The sequence below is a fragment of the Drosophila suzukii genome (genome assembly GCF_043229965.1).
Source record: "Drosophila suzukii chromosome 2 unlocalized genomic scaffold, CBGP_Dsuzu_IsoJpt1.0 scf_2c, whole genome shotgun sequence".
In the NCBI taxonomy this organism is placed as follows: Eukaryota; Metazoa; Arthropoda; class Insecta; order Diptera; family Drosophilidae; genus Drosophila; species Drosophila suzukii.
In genome coordinates, this window is record NW_027255896.1 from 38,444,864 (window position 1) to 38,468,123 (window position 23,260).

The window sequence follows — 23,260 nt, forward strand, 5'->3', positions numbered from 1 at the left end:
GGACAATTACAAGCGGAAAACAAATTATTTGTAAAGGTGTGGAAAAGAAATGATTTCTACAGACGTTTTTTGGTTGTCGTCATCTCATAAATATCGATGAAATGGGCTGTCCATCATTAAACAGGTTTAAAGGAAACCGGTTTCCGTATTTCGAAACACACCTTAAGGACGGGGTTTTTACTCTTAACATCGCATACATTATTTTGACATTTCTAAAACGTAGCTCCAAAACAATAAAATAATTTTTATACGTCATTTTAAAGTTTAGACTAGATGTGTAAAGACCTACAAGAAAATAAAATTAACAAAATGAAATTTCATGAGGAAATTGACCAATTTTTTGAACAATTTAAAGGACAGATAATTGGTCAGCATTTTCAATACCTTCTAAACACAAAAACTTTGTTCATGAATCGAGGTGGACATGATCTCAAAACTACGAATTATTGTGAACACTTTACATTTTGTAATCCTGAATTGACGTCGGAAACGTGCGCCTGCCCTTTTAGGCAAATCGCCGGAACGAAGTCAGAAAATTAATTTCAATATATAATAAAACATGTTCGCAATACCAAAATATATGAACGAATGTATTACTGTGCTACAAAATAAACTTCAGACTTTATATTTCGAGTTAAAAAACCAGGTACGAAGATTGGAAAATATTTTCTTGACTGAGATATGTCGGCTACTTGCGAGTTGTTGCGCGGTCGTGATTTCCACCTCCATTACGGGAGGTAATAGAGTCAGCCATGAGGTCGTGAGCGTGCGCCTTCAGGCTTGTGCATGTGTCCCTTTTATTGCGGTCAGGTAATTGAACAAGTCCGTATGTTCGGGTAGCTCTTGATTGAATCCCTTTTATGACATGTGTGTTACCCATTTGTGAAAAGGAGAGAATCTTAGACAAATTACCAGTTAAACGTTCTGGGGTGGAAACAAAAATGTGTATTTGAAAATATTCCACATCTGAGAATCATTAACTTGTCACATTTATTTTATTGGCGTTCTTTTGATTTCTTAATTAGTTATCAATCATACAATCATAGGAAACATTATTCCCGAACATGATCGGGCATATTCCTCTAAGATAACCATCTTTGGTTACTTTTGGTGCGCGACCTTTCTCACGTGCACAGCAACACCTGTGATAATGTGGCAAAAGGCTACGTGATCCCACCTTTCCCCAATATGATCGGATATGTTCCTCTAAGATAACAACCTTTTGATACTATGGGTGTGCGACCTTTCTCACGTGACTATTAATTGCTCATATTGAGGGCAAGGATACATGATCAATATTGTCACACGGGGATACGAGGGCGATGGGGCAGTTAAGTCTACTCTTTATGGACATGATCGTGACTTTTGATGACTTCAAAGCCCATGAAAATCAGTTAATTTATTGGATTAAACTAATTGTCCTAGAACCCGCATACGTTAAAGAGGAGGCGGGGCGGGGGCCATTAATATGCTAATTGTCCCCGAATCCGCGTTTCCATACTTCTTACTCGAAAAATCTTAATTCTTTAAATTAGAAACCGCATTTCTTGGATACATTGTTTGACATAACGTAATTAAAACGGAGCCTGAAAAAATTGCAACAATTACAAAAATATAATGATAACAATATTCAAGAACTCCGAAGTCTTCTAGGCTTAACAGGGTATAACAGATTTTTTGAGCGTAACTATGCAAAAATTGCTTAACCAAATAACAAAATGTCAAGGTGGGGAAAATGGAAAAGTTTCTACAAAAATTTCAATACAGTTCGAGATATCAGCTGTACAAGCTTTTAACGAGCTAAAAGATAATCGAATATCACAAGTTGAATTAGTTCACCCAGATTATATAGTTCACCCAGACTTAGCTATCGGGGCAGTACTAACACAAGATAATAAACCAATTACCAACCAATTAAGCAAGAGCATTCTGCTGAAAGTAGTTTTGAAAATGTAATTCAAGAGACCCGTAAACCAATTAAATCAATTTAAACAACAATTGTTATTAACAACGGGGATGTATACATTACATGTGTCATTGGAAATTTTTGATAAGACGAGACACATAATTAAATATGATACAGTTGAGAACTTAGTATCCATACTAAGAGAGTTTTTTTCACCTAACATAACGGTTGGAATTCATTGTAGTTTAGAAGATTTATATCATGTTCAAGAATTTTTTAAAAAGTAACTTTAATAATAAAATTCTTCTTAGGCGAATATTTCTACAAGACGTAGAAAACTCCGAAGATAGAGCTATAATAATAGAGAAAACACACAATCGAGCTCATAGGGGACTAGACGAAAATTATATACAAATCAATAGGCTATATTATTGACCCAATCCATATACAAAACTAAAGGAATACATACAAAATTCTAAAATTTGCAATGATAACAAATTTAAAAGACACCCTATAAAAATTCCAATTGCAGAAGCCCCAATACCGACTAAAGATGGAGAAAATTGATGCGTACTCTAAGTTCCTAGTAGGTAAAGAAATTCAAAATAAATTAAATATCGAAAATAAAGTAATGGAACTACTTCAACATTTTCCCCAAGCCAAAGTACTTATGACAGATAATGAACCTAGCTTTACATCGGCCCAATTTAGATCTAGTGCACAAAGGTGCGGATTAACTTAACACTACGCAGATCCGAGGTGAAAGGGCACATTCGACAATAACAGAATTAGCACGTTGCATAAAAGAAGAAACAGAATCACACACATATTTTATCATTCATAATATTGGTCAGTTCAGAAATAATTGATTACTCGAACCTTGAATTTTTTCTGTTCAAAGACAACAAGGGCGTTCTTACCTATGAATCGTACAACGATTTATTCCACGCAACTAATTTAAGTTTTTATAAAGAAATAATTAATATAGAAGACGCGGGCTGGTACCAGGGCAGCGTCAAGGTGGTGGCCTGCGACAGTCAGCGGTCGGACTTGTACAAACAGGTGACGAGCAAGCTGGGTAAGGTCTACGAAGGGGCGAACATCGTCGCACTAGACTGGTGTGATGTCCCCAGTTGGCCCCGAGCCAGGACTTGGCTCCCAGCAGCGATCAAGGCGCCGGAGGACATCCTCTTCATGTTGCAAGAATGCAACCCGCACCTCCCCACGAAGGACTGGAAAGTTGTCAAGGTGGAGGAGCATGAAGGGGATGTCAACCGTGCGGTCCTGAAAAAGGAGTCTTTTGCTCCGATCGAGACTGCTCGAGGAGTGCTGAACTTCGGGTTCAGTGCGATACATATCAAGGTATACAAGGGCGACTCCAACGCCGCTAGCAGCTCTGCCGGCAACCCAGCCGAGCAGGTGCTTGCTGAGGAGGCACTTGGTGGGCTGAAGGACGGCTACTCTACTGATTCGTCGCTAAGCAGAGAGATGCGAGGGCTCGGACCGGCTATCGAGGACGTGGACCACAGCAACACAGAGGAGGCCGACGTCACTGTGGTGGAGGTTGCAGCTGTAGATGTCACTAAGACTTCTACAAATAAACCTGCACTACAGTAAAGCAACGTCTGCTGCACTTCTACGTCGCCTGACCGAAGGCGGAGCCGACCTAGTCCCTGTAGAGGAACCTTGGGTAGTAGGAGGCAAGGTTGCTGGACTAGGAACAAAGGAATACAAGCTTATGCTTGAACCCAAAGAAGGTAAAATTCGAACCTGCATATAAGCCAAAAGGCATCTTAGTATATTTCAGCTTCGCAATTACAGCAACGAAGACAACAACGCAGTAAGCCTGGAGCTGCAACGTGGCTCTATAAGGGTCCTATCGGCTTACTTGGTCTTTGAAAAGGAAATCCCCCCAGATCCGCTGGTCAGAGGGCTGGCAGAGGAATGCGAAAAGCTCAGGGAAGGTTTGGTAATAGGCTGTGATGCCAACGTCCATCACACCCAGAGGGGTTGCCCAAGCAACAACGACAGAGGTGAGTCTCTTTTTGATTATACCCGTTACTCGTAGAGTAAAAGGGTATACTAGATTCGTCGGAAAGTATGTAACAGGCAGAAGGAAGCGTTTCCGACCCCACAAAGTATATATATTCTTGATCAGGATCACTAGCCGAGTCGATCTAGCCATGTCCGTCTGTCCGTCTGTCCGTCTGTCCGTCTGTCTGTCCGTCCGGATGAACGCTGAGATCTCGGAAACTATGGGAGCTAGGCTATTGAGATTTGGCGTGCAGATTCCTGAGCTTCTTCCGCAGCGCAAGTTTGTTTCGGCACAGTGCCACGCCCACTCTAACGCCCACAAACCGCCCAAAACTGTGGCTCCTACAGTTTTGATGCTAGAATAAAAATTTTAACTGAAATGTATTTGTCGCCGCCGAAATCTGTTACAATAGACAGATATAATGAGCCCGCTGTAATGTTCCAATCAGCAGATGAGTGGCTGGAATTGTACCGTTCAACACAAGCTTTAAGCGCACTTGTGGGGTACGCGAGCACTTACTTCGCCCGCGCTTATTCAGTACAGCACTAGCCACCGTCTGCTACGATTATTTTTAAAGCGGTTTCCTTACTTCTTTGTCTCACGGCTATATGTAACGCCATACAGCCAGCAGTTATATATTGAATAATAAATTGGATATATGTTAACCTGCGAGTTTTATTAGAACCGGGACGTGCTACGTAAAGTCGAGGACAGGGTGGCTCTGGCCTCCACAATCTTTAAAAATAATCGTAATAAATTACGTAACTAATCACGCGGATCACGTGGTGCCCGACTTAATAGTCCATTAGCCCCGTCCAAGTGAAAATAACAATATTCGGGGAACTGCCCTACATCAATTCCCAACATGGATAACAACAACCTATCAAGTGGAGTGTACCATTGCAAGCGATGTGCACATGAGGATTGTGATCGAATGGACCAGTGCAGCAAATGCCACTCCTGGTACCACAGCGAGTGCGTGGGCGTTGATGATGATCACAGCTGGCAATGTGACTGCGAGAATATAATACGCGACGTCGTCACAGAGGTGGTGCCAACGATGCCGATGTCATTCCACAAACCTCAGGCCTCCTCATCACCGACGCAAGGAAACGGATTGGCAAAACTTCCATACAACCCGTCATATCAAGCTTCCCCTCTGGAACACATTAACAAAAATACACAATCCGCGTCGACGACTGTCACGACCACTAGCATGGCAGTGGGTGGTATATCAGCTTTAGGCGAAAAGCCCGCTCAAACGCCATGCGGTTTATCGAACCTAACCTCACATGGTCCGTCCCCGGTTAAGCAACAGCTGATCAGACCAAAGGAAGCCCAAGCCGCAGGGAGCTTATTAGTGGGACCAGACGCAGCCAACAAAATAATACTAACCTCTGGCATACCAACACCTTCGCAGATTGCCGCTCGTCAAGCGATCTCAAGGGAGTTGCCAGCATTCGATGGCAACCCCCAAGCTTGGCCATTATTTTATAGCAGTTTTCAAACTAGCACAGAGATCGCCGGCTACACCAACGCGGAGAACCTCATGCGCCTACAGTCAAGCCTAAGAGGTAGGGCCCGAGAACTAGTGCAAAGTAAGTTACTATTACCAGCGATGGTCCCCGAAATCATACAGACACTTCAAATGTGTTTCGGTCGGCCAGAGCATGTACTTCAGACAATGCTTGATAAAGCACGGAAAATGCCGCCTCCAAAGGACAAACTAGAACCTCTGATCGAGTACGCACTCTGCGTAAGAAACATATATTCAACGATGGAAGCCTGCGAGCTAGTCGCCCACATGAGCAACCCACTCCTTGTGCAGGAACTAGTGGAAAAGCTTCCTTCGCAGCTAAAATTGCAATGGGCCATGCACCCAAAAGAAACCGCTGTGCCGGTGGTGAAAGTATTCAGCGAATGGATGTACACAATCCCCGAAGCAGCTAGTCAAGTATCATCCCCACTTTACTTCGGGCGCAGCGAACGCCTTAATTACCATTCGGCGAGTGAGGAGCCACTTCGTTTTAGAGGAAAATGCGTGATATGCGATGCCGGAGACCACAAGATCCAAACCTGCCCTAACTTCTCCGCTATGAACACGACAGAAAGATGGGACGTGTCCCGCACCCATCACTTGTGCCTCAATTGCCTCAACAAGCACCGCAGCCAGTGCCTTTCAAGGAAGACATGCAACATAAACAACTGTCGCGAACGTCACCATCCCCTACTGCATGCAGAACAACTCTACCGCTCCGAACACCCGCGCCAGCCAACAGCACCCGAGCTGGAGAGCGGTCACATTCTCGCCCATAGACATGCGGATCAAACTAATTTCCGTATCGTACCAATTAAAATCGATTATAAGACTCAACAAATTAACACCTTTGCCTTTCTAGACGAAGGATCATCAGTAACGCTGATCGAGGAAACTATCTTCCAGCAGCTGGGGGTGACAGGCGTACCACACCCACTCTGCCTGAAATGGACCGACAATACAACCCGTGTCGAAGAAACTTCTAAAACAGCGACTTTACGTGTCATCAACGAGCAGAACGGAGCCAAATTTAAACTGAGAGACGTTCGCAGCGTCAGAAGCCTAAACTTACCAATACAGTCCGCCAACATGGAGGAGCTCGCCATGAAGTTCCCGTACCTTAAAGGACTACCAATTACCTCATATGCCAACGTGCGACCAACTATAATCGTCGGAGCGGATAACTGGAATCTAGCCGTACCTCTTAGAATCCGGGAGGGAGCGTGGCGCCAGCCAATTGCTTCCAAAACTCGACTGGGATGGACGTTGCAAATCCCTCCGAGCAAAAGATCTAACGCAGAGGGACACGTTAACATTCATGAGTGTAGATGCTACGAAGCCGACACCGCCTTACACGAGGCCATTAAGCAAACCTTCGCAGTAGAGACTCCTCGACGTGCCCACCTATATTCTGAAGCTGACTCCCGTGCCCTAGCCATCATGAACTCGACAGCCAAATTTGAGGACGGCAGATTTGAAATTGGACTGCTGTGGAAGAGCGAGAACGCAGCTCTACCAGATAGTTACCCAAACGCCCTTAGACGACTGAAGTGCCTACAACGGAAATTCATCAAGGAACCAGCACTAAAGATTCAAACCCAAAAGGAGATCGACAATCTCGTGCAAAAGAAGTATGCCCGTAAGCTAAGTGCAACCGAGATATTGGAAGAACACGCGAGGGTATGGTACCTACCAACCTTTATAATTACAAACCCGAACAAACCTAATAGGGTTCGTCTAGTTTGGGATGCAGCGGCGCAGTCAGGGGGACAATCCCTGAACGACTTCATACACGCCGGTCCCGACCTCTTGAAACCATTGGTGGATCTGCTTATCTCATTTCGCGCCGGAAAGGTGGCGATCATCGGTGACATCGCGGAGATGTTTCACCAAATTCGAGTCAAGCCGGAAGATGCCCATGTTCAGCGCTTCCTTTGGTACGACCAAGATGACGAACTACACCATCCAAGCGTCTACAAGATGGAAGCGCTCACATTCGGCATAAACTGCGCACCATGTATCGCACACTTCATACGGGACAGAAACGCTGACAGGTTCCAACAGCAATATCCCGCCGCCGCACAAGCCGTGAAAAATTACCACTACGTCGACGACTTTATCTACAGCGGCAACGACAATAAGGAGGTGAAAGAAATCGCCACACAAGTTCGCCATATTCACGTTGCAGGAGGGTTCTATATTCGCAACTGGGCATCGAACTCGAAGACTGTGCTTGGCAAACTAGGCGGAGAATCATCGTCAACCGAGGTCGAAATTACCACCGCCGAGAAAGTCCTCGGCCTATACTGGATCCCGGAAACGGACGACCTAACGTTTATCTTCAAATTCTCCCGTCTGAAACGCGACATATGGACTGAAAACGATGCACCCTCGAAGCGGGAACTCCTCCAAGTACTTATGTCAATGTACGACCCCCTTGGCCTCATCGCCTGCTACACTATAGAGCTGAAAATATTATTACAAGAAGTGTGGCGGACCCCCACCGACTGGGACGACTGCATTCCAGAAAGCCTGCTCCCAAGATGGAATCGATGGAAGCAGGCATTAACCCTAATCGCCACGGTTAAGATTCCGCGATGCTTCTTCAGAACCAACGAGGACATCCATGACGTGCAGCTCCATACCTTCGTAGACGCAAGTGAACTTGCATATGCAGCAGTCTCGTATCTTCGCATCCAACAAGGCAACTCCGTTTATCTTAGCCTGCTAGCAGCCAAAACAAAAGTTGCCCCGCTAAGCCCGCTGTCCATCCCCCGTATGGAATTACAGGCAGCAGTCACTGGCGCCAAGCTTAGCCAGTCAATTCAAACAAATTCTCGGCTATCAGTTAACTCCCATCACTACTGGACGGACTCCAAAACAGTCCTCAAATGGCTGCGAATGGACCCACGCAAGTTCCAGCAGTACGTAATGCATCGCGTAGGAGAAGTGTTGGAGCTCACCAATGTCGACCAATGGCACTGGGTGCCATCAGACTTAAACCCTGCTGACATCGCCACTAAGACTTCGAGTTTCACTTCCATGCATAAGTGGTTTGATGGCCCGGAGTATCTTCTCCAGGAACGCTCTCGTTGGCCCACCTGTACCGACCTGGGAGCCCCAACCAACATCGAAGTGAAGCAGGTGTTTTTCGTCGCCAATACACCACTGGACCCCATCGTGAACGTAGAACACTTTTCCGACTGGCGGAGGCTATATCGAGCGGTAGCAACGTTCATATTATACATCGAAAAGCTGAAAGCAACAGCGCGGAAAACGCCTCCGATTACGAGCATTAACGCCGAGATGATACGCCGCGCTCAAACAACACTGATACGCTACGCGCAAGTATCAGAGTTCCGAAAAGAAATATGTTTACTCTCCAAAGGTAAAGCTCTAAACGCAAATTCAAAACTAATTTGTCTTAATGTGTTTCTAGACGATGACCAGTTGCTACGGATCCGAGGGAGAGCTGAAAACTTGTGCCCCCAGCAGCAAATAGTACTCCCTTACGGGCATTACGTAACACGCCTAATTGTTAACTGGTATCACCGTCAGATGCACCACACCATGCACGAGGCCTGCATCAATAGGATTCGTGGCATTTATTATATACCACGCTTAAGAGTTTTATATAAGTCAGCCCGACGAGCATGTCAGCGCTGCAGAAACGATAATGCCTCCCCAAAACCGCCGCTAATGGCCCAACTTCCCATTGCTAGAGTCGCCGCTTATCAACGCCCATTTACCTACGTTGGAATCGATTACTTTGGACCAATTCTCGTGACCGTTGGCAGGAGGAAGGAGAAACGATGGGGAGTAATCTTTACCTGTCTCACGGTCAGGGCAGTGCATCTAGAAATAGCTCACTCCCTCGACGCCTCGTCATGCATTATGTGTATCCGCAACTTCTTCAATCGCCGCGGGACACCTAGAGAAATATTCACGGACAACGGCACTAATTTTAAAGCTTCCGAGAAGGTAATCTGCGAGGAGCTTCAAAGGGTTGACTTCGACGAAGTGTACAGATCGTTCGACACAATTAAGTGGAGCTTTAACCCACCAGCAGCGCCTCATATGGGGGGAGCATGGGAGCGCCTTATAGGCTCCATAAAAAGGGTCCTGTCCGCCATCTGCCCAGCGATGAAGTTTACTAGCGAGAGTCTACAAAGCGCACTTTGGGAGATCGAATTTATAATAAACTCAAGGCCGCTCACATTCGTATCGCTGGACACCAACTACGACGAAGCCATCACACCCAATCATTTGCTACTGGGGTCAGTAAGCGGATATAAGCCCATCTTCGACAACAATCTCTCGGTTCGATGCATGTGGCAATCGACTCAACTATTCGCCGACCATTTCTGGAAACGATGGGTCAGGGAATATGTTCCCGACTTAGCTCGCCGAGGAAAATGGTACGCCAAGCAGCCACCTCTAACGATTGGCAGCGTCGTCCTCATAGTGGACGAGAACTTACCACGAAACACGTGGCCGAAAGGAATAGTCACCGATGTGGTCTTAGCTAAGGACCAGCAAGTAAGAAGCGCTACGATCAAGACTGCCCACGGCATCTTACGACGACCCGTAACGAAGCTGGCTGTATTGAACGTCGGCAAGATTGAGGGTAACCCAGACGCAGGAGAGCCAAGTTTACCGGGGGCAGAATGTCGCCGCCGAAATCTGTTACAATAGACAGATATAATGAGCCCGCTGTAATGTTCCAATCAGCAGATGAGTGGCTGGAATTGTACCGTTCAACACAAGCTTTAAGCGCACTTGTGGGGTACGCGAGCACTTACTTCGCCCGCGCTTATTCAGTACAGCACTAGCCACCGTCTGCTACGATTATTTTTAAAGCGGTTTCCTTACTTCTTTGTCTCACGGCTATATGTAACGCCATACAGCCAGCAGTTATATATTGAATAATAAATTGGATATATGTTAACCTGCGAGTTTTATTAGAACCGGGACGTGCTACGTAAAGTCGAGGACAGGGTGGCTCTGGCCTCAACAGTATTGTTCTCATCAATACCTATCGATTGACCCAAAAAAAAGTTTGCCACGCCCACTTTAACGCCCACAAACCGCGAAAACCTGTGACGCCCACAATTTTCATGCTAGATAAAAAATTTTAACTGAAATGGATTGGTCTCGTCGATACCTATCGATTGATTAAAAAAAAAATTTGCCACGCCCACTCTAACGCCCATAACGCTTAAATCTGTATACCGCCGGTAGGTGGCGCACTTTAATCTCGCTTTGCTGCTTGCATATCTCCATATAGCTGAGTAACGGGTATCTGATAGTCGAGGTACTCGACTATAGCGTTCTTCCTTGTTATACCCGTTACTCGTAGAGTAAAAGGGTATACTAGATTCGTCGGAAAGTATGTAACAGGCATTAGGAAGCGTTTCCGACCCCATAAAGTATATATTCTTGATCAGGATCACTAGCCGAGTCGATCTAGCCATGTCCGTCTGTCCGTCTGTCCGTCTGTCCGTCTGTCTGTCCGGATGAACGCTGAGATCTCGGAAACTATGAGAGCTAGGCTATTGAGATTTGGCGTACAGATTCCAGAGCTTCTTACGCAGCGCAAGTTTGTTTCAGTAGACTGCCACGCCCACTCTAACGCCCACAAACCGCCCAAAACTGTAACTCCTACAGTTTTGATGCTAGATAGAAAATTTTAACTGAAATGTTTTGTTCTCAACAATACCTATCGATTGACCTAAAAGTTTGCCACGCCCACTAAAACGCCCACAAACCGCAAAAACCTGTGACGCCCACAATTTTCATGCTAGAAAAGAAATTTTAACTGAAATGTATTGGTGTCGTCAATACCTATCGATTGATCCAAAAATAAATTTTCCACGCCCACTCTAACGCCCATAACGCTTAAATCTGTCTACCGCCGGTAGGTGGCGCATTTTAATCTCGCTTTGCTGCTTGCATATCTCCATTTCCCTTTGAGTAACGGGTATCTGATAGTCGAGGTACTCGACTATAGCGTTCTTCCTTGTTTTATTCTAAATTCGAACATATTCTTATGCAATAGGGGCAATGTCCCTGCATTCATAACTAAAGCTTGCCAAACGATCATAGATCTTACTTTGGTATCAGACTCACTCGTAGGTGCAGTCACAGACTGGGCAGTCTCTGACGAGCACTCCTTTTCGGACCATAGAAATAAATAAATAAACAGAGGCATGCAGCACTGCCTTCAAGGTTGCGTGCCCCACAGGGAAACCAAGGGGAAGGAAAAAACGCCCCTGGTGGACCCAACAACTATCAATCCTCGGAGCCAACTGCATATGCCTGTTTAACAGAGCAAAGGCGGGAAATGAGGACACTAACTGGCAGAACTACAAGTATGAACTAGCCTCTTACAAAAAGGCCATTAGAAGAGTAAAACAAACTGCATGACAAACCTTCTGCTCCGACATAGAAAAAACAACTCATGCTGCAAGGCTCGGGAAAATACTATCTTGAGAAAGAAAACGGATCATGGTCAGACTCCAGTAAAGAGTCCTTGGACCTGCTCCTAGACGCTCACTTCCCGGGGAGCCAACAAACAGGTCATCCTCCTGAAAGAGGAGCAGTAGAGGGAATCGAATTAGATCCACTCCTATCAGACCGCAACATGAAATGGTCCATTCATAGTTTGAAACCATACAAATCGCCGGGACCGGACTACATAACACCGGCTTACATCCAACAAGCAGAACAAATAGCCATAAACTGGTTGAAGAAAATCTTCCAATCCATCCTAGCGGTAGGAGAACTACCAACAGCATGGCAAGAAACAAAGGTGGTTTTCATTCCCAAGGCAGGGAAGGCCACTCACACCACAGCAAAGGATTTTACGCCAATAAGCCTAACATCATTCCTGCTAAAGAGCTTTGAAAGAACGATAAACCTACACATAAGGGCCACCATAGACCAAACACAAATATCAGAGGCACAGCACGCTTACACCAAAGGTAAGTCAACCGAATCGGCGCTACACTTGGTGGTAAGCAGCATGGGGAAATCACTCAGCATCAAGGAATACACACTGATCGCCTTCCTGGATATAGAGGAAGCCTTCAATAACAGAATCTCTCACAGGACTAGGCGTTGAGCCGCCAATGGTGGGGTTGATGCATAAATTGCTGATAAGCAGAATGGTCAAAGCCACACTAGGGACCTCAACCCAGACTAGACTAGTGAACAGAGGCACCCCGCAAGGAGGTGTACTATCACCCCTCTTGTGGAATATCGCACTAAATAAACTACTGCGGATTCTGGAAGGAGGTGGTTGTAAGGTCGTGGCATACGCAGATGACGTCGCCATCATCTTTAATGGAAAATATCCACAAACACTTTGCGATCTTATGACCGCTAAACTTAAAATACTATCGGAATGGACGATAGCGAACGGACTCGGTGTAAATCCCTCGAAAACGGAACTTGTTCTATTTACAAATAGGTACAAAATTCCACAACTTAACCCACTCATTCTAAATAATTGTAATTTCTCTTTTAGCGATCACGCCAGGTACTTGGGGTTAGTACTAGATATGCGCCTCAATTGGGGCTTAAACAACCAACAGAGAACCAAAACAGCGACCTTTGCACTTTACTCCTGTAAAAAAGCAATTGGGCTAAGATGGGGCATGTCCCCTAGAATAGTCAACTGGATGAACACAGCGGTAGTCAAGCCAATCCTAGTATATGGAGTGGCTCAGTGGTGGACCGCTCTGCACAAACAATTCATTCTGACTCCTCTAAACAAAGTACAGCGAATGTCGGCTTTGTGTATTAGCGGAGCCCTTCGAACCACCCCCAATGAAGCGCTGAATGTGATCTTGAACCTCCCTAGCCTGGACTTAGCAGGCATGGAAAGGGCCAAATCGGCAGCTATTCGACTGAGAGACACAGGGCAGTGGAAAGCCAAATTTTATGGCCATGCTAAAACTCTCCAGCATGATAAATCGATTCCGAATATAACGGATCTATTAAAATCCATTGAATATAGTCACACACCCTTTGATTCCCTGATTCCAGATAGAGAGGAATGGAATGGCTTCTATACAGATGGCTCCAAATTAGAAAGACAAGTTGGCGGAGGTGTATACTCCGAACAATTGGATATCAGGAAGTCATTCAGGCTTCCGGACCACTGTAGCGTCTTTCAGGCGGATGTCCAGGCTATAAAAAAAAGCACTAACCTGTTTAGGGAACTTTAGCCTCCAAAGAGGACACCTAAACATATATAGTGACAGCCAAGCGACTATTAAATCGATCTACTCGACAAACACCAACTCGCGTACAATAGCAGACTGTCTCAGATCTCTCCACGAGATGGCTAACCAGTTTACTATCAGCCTTATATGGGTTCCGGGTCACCGGGATATCGTAAACAACTGCATAACGGACGAGTTAGCCAGGCAGGGCACCATCCAGCCTCTCCTCCCAGGAGAGGATAATGTCGGTATGCCCATGGCAACTTGCAAGCTAAATAAGAAAAAGTACTTTAACAAACTAGCCAACACCCATTGGCAAAACGCACCACAGTGTCGTATCTCTCACCAGACATGGCCTGTGATAAACAACAAAAAAATCTCGGAATTACTCAAACTCAGCCGCACAGAGTGTGGCATGTTGATTCGAGCTCTTACAGGCCACTGGCTTGTTGGCACACATGCTGGCAGGCTAAAAGCCTCGCAAAATGATTTCAGCCCTATGCAGACTCAGACTTAAACACTTAAGAAGTCCCTTCATCGACGGTCTTACCGAAATATCGGAGATTAATCTCAAAAACAAAAGTGCCTTTATAAAATCTTCCGGGTGGAAGACATGCTGATCAGCTTAACACAGGTCGAAACTACTAGATACGGGACCCTAGAGAAGGAAAAACGAGATCATGCGTGTGTCGGACCATAGTCCGACAGCCGCCCTAACCTAACCTAACCTAATTAATATAGAATCAGATAATATAAAAAGAGATTCAAATAAAAGGTCACAATGAAAAATTAAATACGACATAGAGGTATTCATTTTATCCCAGTTAATATCAGCTAGATCAAAAAATAAAATGAATAAATGAATTTTGGAAATGGTTAGCTGGAACTCCGGATCATGACGATTTCATTAAAGTTCAAATTAAAATTAATGAATTAATGGAAAATAATAATAAACAATCTATTATCAATTCCAAATTGTTCAAAGAAATAGAATCTCTTTCTGAAGATTTTAAAAAGGATTTTATTGATCAAGATCGCTTACGATTGTTAACATTTGACCTACAAAATTAAATTGATACTATAACCCTTGCAAAAATGGATGTGTTTAATACAAAAATTTTAAATAATGAAGATAATAATGAAATATTAAAACACGAACAAAATCCAGTAGTTATCGCTGACTCAATAGATATCTCTTAATAATTTATATAAGATACCCAATAATAAAAGACAGATGTGAAATATTTAACGCCCGATCCATTTCCCAATCCGATGGTAAATTATTAATAAGTAATCAAGTCGCAAAATGCGCAAATACTTACTACGAAATGTCTACATTTAAAGAAGTTATCTTTATAAACTATTGTACTTTTAGTTTAAAAAAAACTTGTTTTTCCCAATTATTAAACGGTAAAAAAGGAGTTTGTAAAAAAATAAGAGAGAAAAATAAAAAAATTGACTTTATACAAGATGTTGCCATTTTAATAAATGGAAACAATATTGTCAGCAACTCCGAGTAAAGCGGACCATTCTTAATAACATTTAATCATTCACCCACAATTATTAACGTTTCATATACCAATATAGAAAAATAAATTCTTAGCTATATAACCACGAACCACTTCCAAATTTATGAAATATCCGATTATCTATTATCAAATAACTTAGAACTCTCTTTTAATAATATAAACATTTCAAATCCATTCCTTAAAATTTAAAATACCAAAATATGTATATCCTTTATTTTATTAATTTGAATCATCATATATTTGTTTTCTCTACCTGTTATTAAATACAAAAATATATTTTTAGCCAAAAAACAAGAACTTAAGAAACCTATTAACGAAGAAATTTTTTTAACAGAATTATCAGATCGCTTTAACGAAGTTCATAATGAATCGGGACGATCCATTTTAGAAGGGGGAGAGTTCTCCAACCCGTGAAACGGTTCCACATATGGAATTTATAAAAAAGTTTTTGAATTCAATCTCAGCTATGTTGTCCTTGCCTTCAGTGACATTGCCTTTGCCTTTGTTTAAGATTCTTCCTTTGCCTTTTCTATTAATTTCGAGGGCCGCGCTTGACCGTCCTGCTAAGATAAACAAACCAATCGTAAAGTAAACACAAGCTTCCGTTCGAGGCCCAAACTCTTCCGTTCGAAGCCCACAGTATTGCGTTCTAAGTTCAGATCATAGCTAAAGGATATCAGTAGGTATTTTAACGAATTTGTATTAACAAGAATCTCATTTCCCCCGTCATTTAAAAATGCTTACATACACACACATACACGGACATTGTTTTCAGTACCCTTATTATTATTAGTTTTCCAAGGCGATTGTTCTAAGATTTATTATACGTATAATTGCTTAGATTTATAAAAATATTAATAATAACTTAATTTTTAATAAATGGTCTGATTTTAATAACTTTTGATTAAGTGGACAACACTAGCCTAAAAAAATACATATTTTTCGAGTTAACCTTCAAAATTAAATTGACTAAATAAATAAGTAAATTAATTGGATTAAAATATTTTTTTGTGACACCAGCGTGTTTAGGAATAACATATTAGTCTAGAAAAGTGGTTTTAAAGCTTAAATTTTTTGGATGTAAGCTTGTTTAATCAATTATTTACTTTTTCCAAAATCCTCAAAAATGTAGGCGCTAAACAGGTATCAGCATTATAGGCGTAAGAGTGAGCATGTCACCCAGCTGAAAAATCTACATGCCAAGTCCCAACTTTCTGGCTTTCATAGTTTCCAAGATCTCAGCGTTCATAGGGAGAGACGGATAGACGGACTAGATCGACTCGACTAGTAATCCTGATCAAAAATATATATACAGTTGCGGTCAAAATAATATTAGTGTCGTTCGCTCAGAGAGTTTTTTATCATTATTTTCTCTATTTCTTCGCCAATCTAATTCATTTTTTCTATTAAGTAAGTGTAATTATCTGCTCTCTAAGAATGTGCAGTTCATTTTGGTTCTCATACCTCTTTGTATTTATTTTCGCCTTTATTTGCAATGACCCGCGTGCTTGACTCAGTCAAAATAATAGTAGTGCCAGAGAAATTATCAAGAATAATTTAATTTACTCCATTTTTAACAAGGTTTGTGTTGTTTAACAATACATTTAGATGTTATTTAATAGTCCCTAGCATTTTTGAATTTATTCTCTAAAATTAGTTCTAGCTACATGGGCCGTGGGAAACACTGTACTGCCGAGAGGCGAGATCTGATTAAAAAAATTGATTTCTGCTGGAAAGACTTATGTCGAAACGCAAAATATTATTGGCTGCTCTTCTACAATGATTACAAATGCTGTTAAATATGAGCCAGCAAATGAAACGCGTGGTCGACCCAAATTATTGGACAAAAGATCAGTGGATCGCTTAAGAAGACAGGCAAGAATAGAGCCTTTCGCGTCTGCTGCATCTCTGAAAAAAACATGTGACTTAAATGTAAGTTTGGAAACGGTAAGAAGACGGCTTAGAGATAATAACCTCATTTCAAGAAGTCCAAGAAAAGTGCCCTTACTCACAAAAAAACATGCCGCCAAACGTTTAAAGTTCGCAAGGCAGCACTTGAATTGGCCTTTGGAAAAGTGGAGGAATATTTTGTGGTCGGATGAGTCAAAAATAGTTTTGTTTGGAGGCCGAGGCTCTCGGCAGTTTTTTAGACGACCACCCTTAAGTGCTTTTTCTCCAAAGTGTACGCTAAAAACGGTAAAGCATGGTGGTTCATCAATTATGATTTGGGCAAGTTTTTCACACTATGGAGTTGGGCCAATATATTGGGTCAAAACCATCATGGACCGTTACGTACACGTCAATATTTTAAACGGCGTGATGCTCCCATATGCTTCCGAGGACATGCCTCTTATTTGGACGTTCCAGCAGGATAACGATCCAAAACATTCAAGTAAACATGCTAGAGAGTGGTTCGCAGCCAACCAAGTAAATGTCATGGAGTGGACCGCACAGTCACCCGATCTCAATCCTATTGAGAATTTATGGTGTGACGTAAAAAGAGCAATCTCAGAAATAAAACCAAGCAATAACTTCCAACTTTGGGAAGCTGTACAAAGGACTTGGAGCTCTATTCCTGTAAAGAGATGCCAAAACTTGGTTGATTCCATGCAGCGCTGTGCAGCTGTTATAGCAAACAAAGGATATGCAACAAAATACTAAAATATAATATAAACATAGATGAATTATATACAGTACATAATTCAACCTATAAACGTTTTTTTTTGGGCTGTGAAAATTTTGAAACTTTTCACTACTATTATTTTGACCGAACAATTTTTTGTAAAAATTCACAGTATTATTTTTTTTGGAAAAATCCTTTGAATTATCCTTAGTTTTTGTTTATTATTATTAGCTACTATTAGTTAAGTTTCAATGAAAATTAAAGAAAAAATTGTAAAAACATTTCTAGAGTTATTTTTCGGGGTTACTAAAAAGCCTCTGTGGGCACTACTATTATTTTGACCGCAGCTGTACTTTATTATATGTATTGTAATATGGTTACACAAAGAAATACCCGCCTAAGTGCAAGTGCCGTTTGCCACAGAGCGAGACAGCAAGATGTGGAGGGCAAGCCGTTACAATACACAAAGCGGAGAAAGAAAAAATTGGAGTACTTGGTAAAGGAGGCTGAATTTCAAAAAAGTGTTTATAGAGTTACATGCGGGCTCGCCCTAAGATTTTAATCAACTCATTTTAAAACCACTTTGGTAATATTTATAACAAAGAAATAGAAATATCAATATTTGAAAAAAAAACAAGGAAGAACGTTATAGTCGAGTTCCTCTACTATCAGATACCCGTTACTCAGCTAAAGGGAATAAAGGGAAATGGAGATATGCAAGCAGCAAAGCGAGATTAAAATACGCCACCTACCGGCGGTAGACAGATTTAAGCGTTATGGTCTTTAGAGTTGGCGTGGCAAATTCTTTTTTGGATTAATCGATAAGTATTGACAAGACCAATACATTTCAGTTAACATTTTTTATCTAGCATAAAAACTGTGGGCGTCACAGGTTTGGGCGGATTGTGGGCGTAAGAGTGGGCGTGGCACATTGCTGAAACAAACTTGCGCTGCGTAAGAAGCTCAGGAATCTGCACGCCAAATCTCAATAGCCTATAGTTTCCGAGATCTCAGCGTTCATCCGGACAGACGGACATGGCTAGATCGACTCGGCTAGTGATCCTGATTAAGAATATATATACTTTATGGGTTACATACTTTCCGAAGAATCTAGTATACCCTTTTACTCTACGAGTAACGGGTATAACCAATGAAATTTTGGGGCAGTTTGGGTAGCCTATTGTGCTAACTAACACCTAGCACGCCTCTTCGAATTATTTCCAAAAATCTTAACTGAAATTTATTGCTCTTATCAATACCTATCGATTGACCCAAAAAAGTTTGGCACGTCCACTCTAACAGCCATAACGCTTAAATCTGTCTGCCGCCCACATAATCGTATATTGCGATCGCGGGTAGGTGGCGCTTTACAATCTCGCTTTGCTGCTTGCATGTCTCCATCCCCCTTTGGTCCCTTAAGCTGAATAACGGGTATCTGAGAGTCGAGGTAGTCGACTATAGCGTTCTTCTTTGTTTTTAGGTTTTCATGTCCCCCCCCCCCTCCCCCCCTCCCGTTCTTTCAAGGACCTTTTTAATTACTTAGTATAGACTTAATAAAAAATGCTTGTTTATTTATTTTAACTGTTATATTCTTTTCAACGATATTGCATTCTCATTATAAATGTAAGCGCGAATTATTAAAATAAAGAACCGATTTTCTTTAATTTGTTACACATGAGCTTCACCTTAGTTAAAACGCGCGGCAATATCGAATTGAAAATATTTTTTATTACTTACACGATATTTATTGCAATGCCTATGCCTGAAATGGGTATCATCATATTGACGTCCAGTTCAAATTCCTGGGAGTATATCCTTTGAACGGCCACCACCACGAGAAAGGTGGTTAGGAACCAGATCCCCAAAATAGAGGCCACTGCTCCGATGACCTCTGGAAGGCCAAAAAGCAAAATAAAGATTTAGAAAAATAGCGTTAGAAGTTGACACAATCAGGAGACCAGGAGACTGAGGTACACTCATTAGAATGGTGACAAGCGTTTCTAACAACTTACCAAAACGTTTGTAACCAAAAGACATGCGCTCGTCTGGTGGACGCCCTCCCACCGAAATGGCGACTAGGCCGATGATGAAACTAATGCAATCAGATGCTAAATGGGCGGCATCCGTCATGATGGCGAGACTACCGGCCACGTAGCCGCCAAGGAATTCAATGACCTGCGATTGACGTAAAGTGAAATAATTGCGTGGAAGGGCATGAAATGTATTATAATTAAATCAACGGTTTCTTTCTCACCATGAATATGCAACAAAGAAAGGCTGCGAGCAGAATTTTGAATTTGGCCTCCTGTTCTGCTTTGTTCTTGCGGCTAGCACGGAATCCCAGCTGACGGCTGTGGCACTGCAGCTCCATATTAAAATCCATTCGCCCGTGATCGGAGTGCTAAAAGTGATCGAATTCCTTATATATATGAACGTGCATATGTCGGTCAGTTGTATATAAATGACCCGCGCTCACCTGGTTGCTAGCACTGTCTTCGCTGTCGCCCAGCAGAGGCACCTCCCACGTTCGCTCTTCTAAAATCCGGACTGTATTAGTCTCGGCTGTTACTGCACCGCTATCCACGCCGTTGCTCCTGAGATTGTAGCTTTGGTTTCGACACTTAGCTTGAGGATTATCATTAAAATACAGAGGGAAACCCCCCGCGCAGTCATCTTCGTGTGCAGTGGGCGGCATGGCACTGTCAAGCTTCTGATATTTTGACATGATATTGGTCTCGTTTTGCGGCGCTATAGTATATATAATTTTCCTTCGCCTTTGGGTGTGTGCGTGATTATGCCACCATCTGCGTATGGTAACCTGGTCCTTTGTTGTTTAATTAACGCAAAATGAAAATGGCATTTATCATAATTAATGAGCGCTCTGCACGCAACCTCTGTTATTGATGTAACGGAATATTTTTTTAATCGAATATTTTAAATGCTTCTAAATCGTATATATATATATTTTTTATCATGATCACTAGCCGAGTCGATCTAGCCATCTGTCAGTCTGTCCGTCTGTCCGTATGACGCTGTGATCTCTATAAAAGCTGCAATACTGGAATTAGGCATACAGATTCTAGAGACTCCTGCTCAGCGCTAGTTTGATTCGTCACTGTACCACGCCCACTCTAACGCTAACAAGCCGCCCACAAACTTCAAGAAATCGTAAGTATGAACGCGGATATCTATCAAAGATAGTGAATTGGAATTTCAGACTTAGATTCCGTAGCCTTGTACGCAGCGCAAGTTTGTTAAGCACATCCATGCTAACGCCCACAAACCGCCCCAAGCCTGTAGCGCCTACAGTTTTCATGCAAGAAAAAATTTTATTTGAAATGTATTTGTCTCGTCAATACCAACCAAAAAAAGTTTGACACGACGCCTTTGACGACCACAAACCACACAAAACGGTGGCGCCCATAGTTTTAATGCTAAACAAATTTTAAGTGAAATGTATTTGTCTCGGGAATACCTATCGGCTGACCCAAAAAAAGTTTGCCACGTCCACTCTAAGGCCCATAACGTTTAAACCTGTCTACCGCCCAAATAACTATATATTGCGATCAGGTAGCTGGCGCATTACAATCTCTGTTTGCTGATTGCATTTTTCAATCTCCCTTTGTTCCTTTAGCTAAGTAACGGATATCTGATTGTCGAGGCACTCTTCTATAGCGTTCTTCCTTGTTACTATTTAAAGTCAGCGTTACCTGCAAAATGGCATAAACACGTAGAGTGCGGTGTAAGCAGAGAGGTGGTGAAGTTCCGCAAACTGGGCTGGAAAAGATCTGGAGTGTAGTATGTATAGAGAGAATGGCCTAAATAACGAGGACCAGTCAGATACGGAGAATAATGGTGAAGAAGGGGTATATACTATATTATAAACTGGCCGAACGCAGCAGGTTGGCATCAAGAATGAAGAAATTAGGGACAGGGTAGATCATGGCTTACATTGATAGATGTCGAGGGCAGTGTCTCGCAGTTTTCTGGGTCGAATTCACCAGATATACTCCAATGGATTGGAGAGTTGGAAGACTGTGCAGGTACAGTTTGGTGGAACACTTTGGAGCAGCAAAGATGTTTATGCGTAGCCAGAGAACTATCAAAGAGTGGGCCAGTTTGATATCGGCTTTGTTGGGGGTGCTTGGAATCAAGTCATGCTGAGCAAGAGTTCATTGCAGGTTGGGAAATCGACAGAAGCATATGGGTGAGTCCTTGCACGAATTTCTTTTTGCATTTAAAGAAATTGAAAATCCCATTTCCTTTGAAGAAAAGAGTCTCGTCGAGTATTTCGATGAGGGTATCCCAGATGCTAAGTCAAATAAAGCAATGCTATATCAGGACAGAAACCTCAAGGTTAAGCTACAAATCGATGCCTATCAAAAATTACGTGGTTCATCCACTTCAGTAAACTATTATGATGATAAACTAGTAAGAAGCGCTAACTGATTGAATTAGGGAATGTTTTCAGTGCGGAGATTCGTCGCACATAAAAAGGACTTGTCCTGTGAAGAAGAAATGTTTCAAATACGATCAATCAGAACACCGAGCAATACAGATCAAAACAGGATCGTTCAGGATGATAAAGTCGTTTCGAAACCTTCGAGTGAGTCCTTTTGGAACTGAAATCAGTGACTTACATGAATTTAGAATTCAAAGGACTTGTGGACGCAGGTGCTGAACTATGTTTGTGTTCTTGAAGCTAGGGGTAGGAGTGTGCAGTCTAACGGGTCGCCAGAAAGTTTTGACAGGGATTGGGGAAAGGCAGATTCTACTATTCGGAAGCTTTATTACAGAGGTTGTTATCGATGCAATTAGGAAGTCGCTCGAGTTTCATGTCATACCAGATGACGATTGACGCAATCTTTGGCACAAAAACCAGGTCAGCGTTGATGTGATGGTAACCAAGTCTGGCACAAAATATTCGCCAAGAGTTCATGGTGTTCAGAAAAGACCAACACAGCCGTAGATTTCGAGCCTTTGAATCAGAAATAAGTTTCTAAAGTGGAGTCATTGATAGATAGTTACAAGCCAAAAAGAAATTCCCTTCTCCAGTTGAGATGAAGATCTTGTTAAGTACTAGTATTCAACCCATTTAAAAATCGTCCAAAACACAAAACTTCATATACGAGGGTGGTCCGAGAAGTACTTAGCCTCCAAAAAAAAACGAAAATTTTGGAAAAGTGGTGATTTTTTTCTCAACATAATCTCCTTTTAGCTCAATACACTTGACCCAGCGATGCTCCAACTTCTTTAAGCCGTCTGAAAAATACGTTTTCTCGAGGTCTGCAAAATAGGCCTCTATGGCGGCGACGACCTCCTCATTCGACACAAATTTCTGTCCAGCGAGTGACTTTTTCAAGTTTGGAAACAAAAAGAAGTCACACGGGGCCAAATCTGGA

General features: G+C 42.5%; 1 protein-coding gene across 9 annotated transcripts in view; it reads right to left on the reverse strand.

Annotated features, from left to right (window-relative positions):
- Positions 1 to 23,260, reverse strand: part of LOC139354527 (proton-coupled zinc antiporter SLC30A2-like) — a 407,471-nt gene that overhangs the window by 202,773 nt on the left and 181,438 nt on the right. For all 9 annotated transcript variants that reach the window (XM_070998777.1, XM_070998778.1, XM_070998773.1 and 6 more), the window contains 4 exons: positions 20,335 to 20,682; positions 20,113 to 20,259; positions 19,871 to 20,033; positions 19,596 to 19,749 (listed from right to left, as the gene is read on the reverse strand). In XM_070998777.1, the coding sequence (XP_070854878.1) occupies positions 19,596 to 19,749; positions 19,871 to 20,033; positions 20,113 to 20,259; positions 20,335 to 20,583 (713 nt within the window). In that variant the 5' untranslated portion in view covers positions 20,584 to 20,682. The remainder of the gene's footprint in view (positions 1 to 19,595; positions 19,750 to 19,870; positions 20,034 to 20,112; positions 20,260 to 20,334; positions 20,683 to 23,260) is intronic.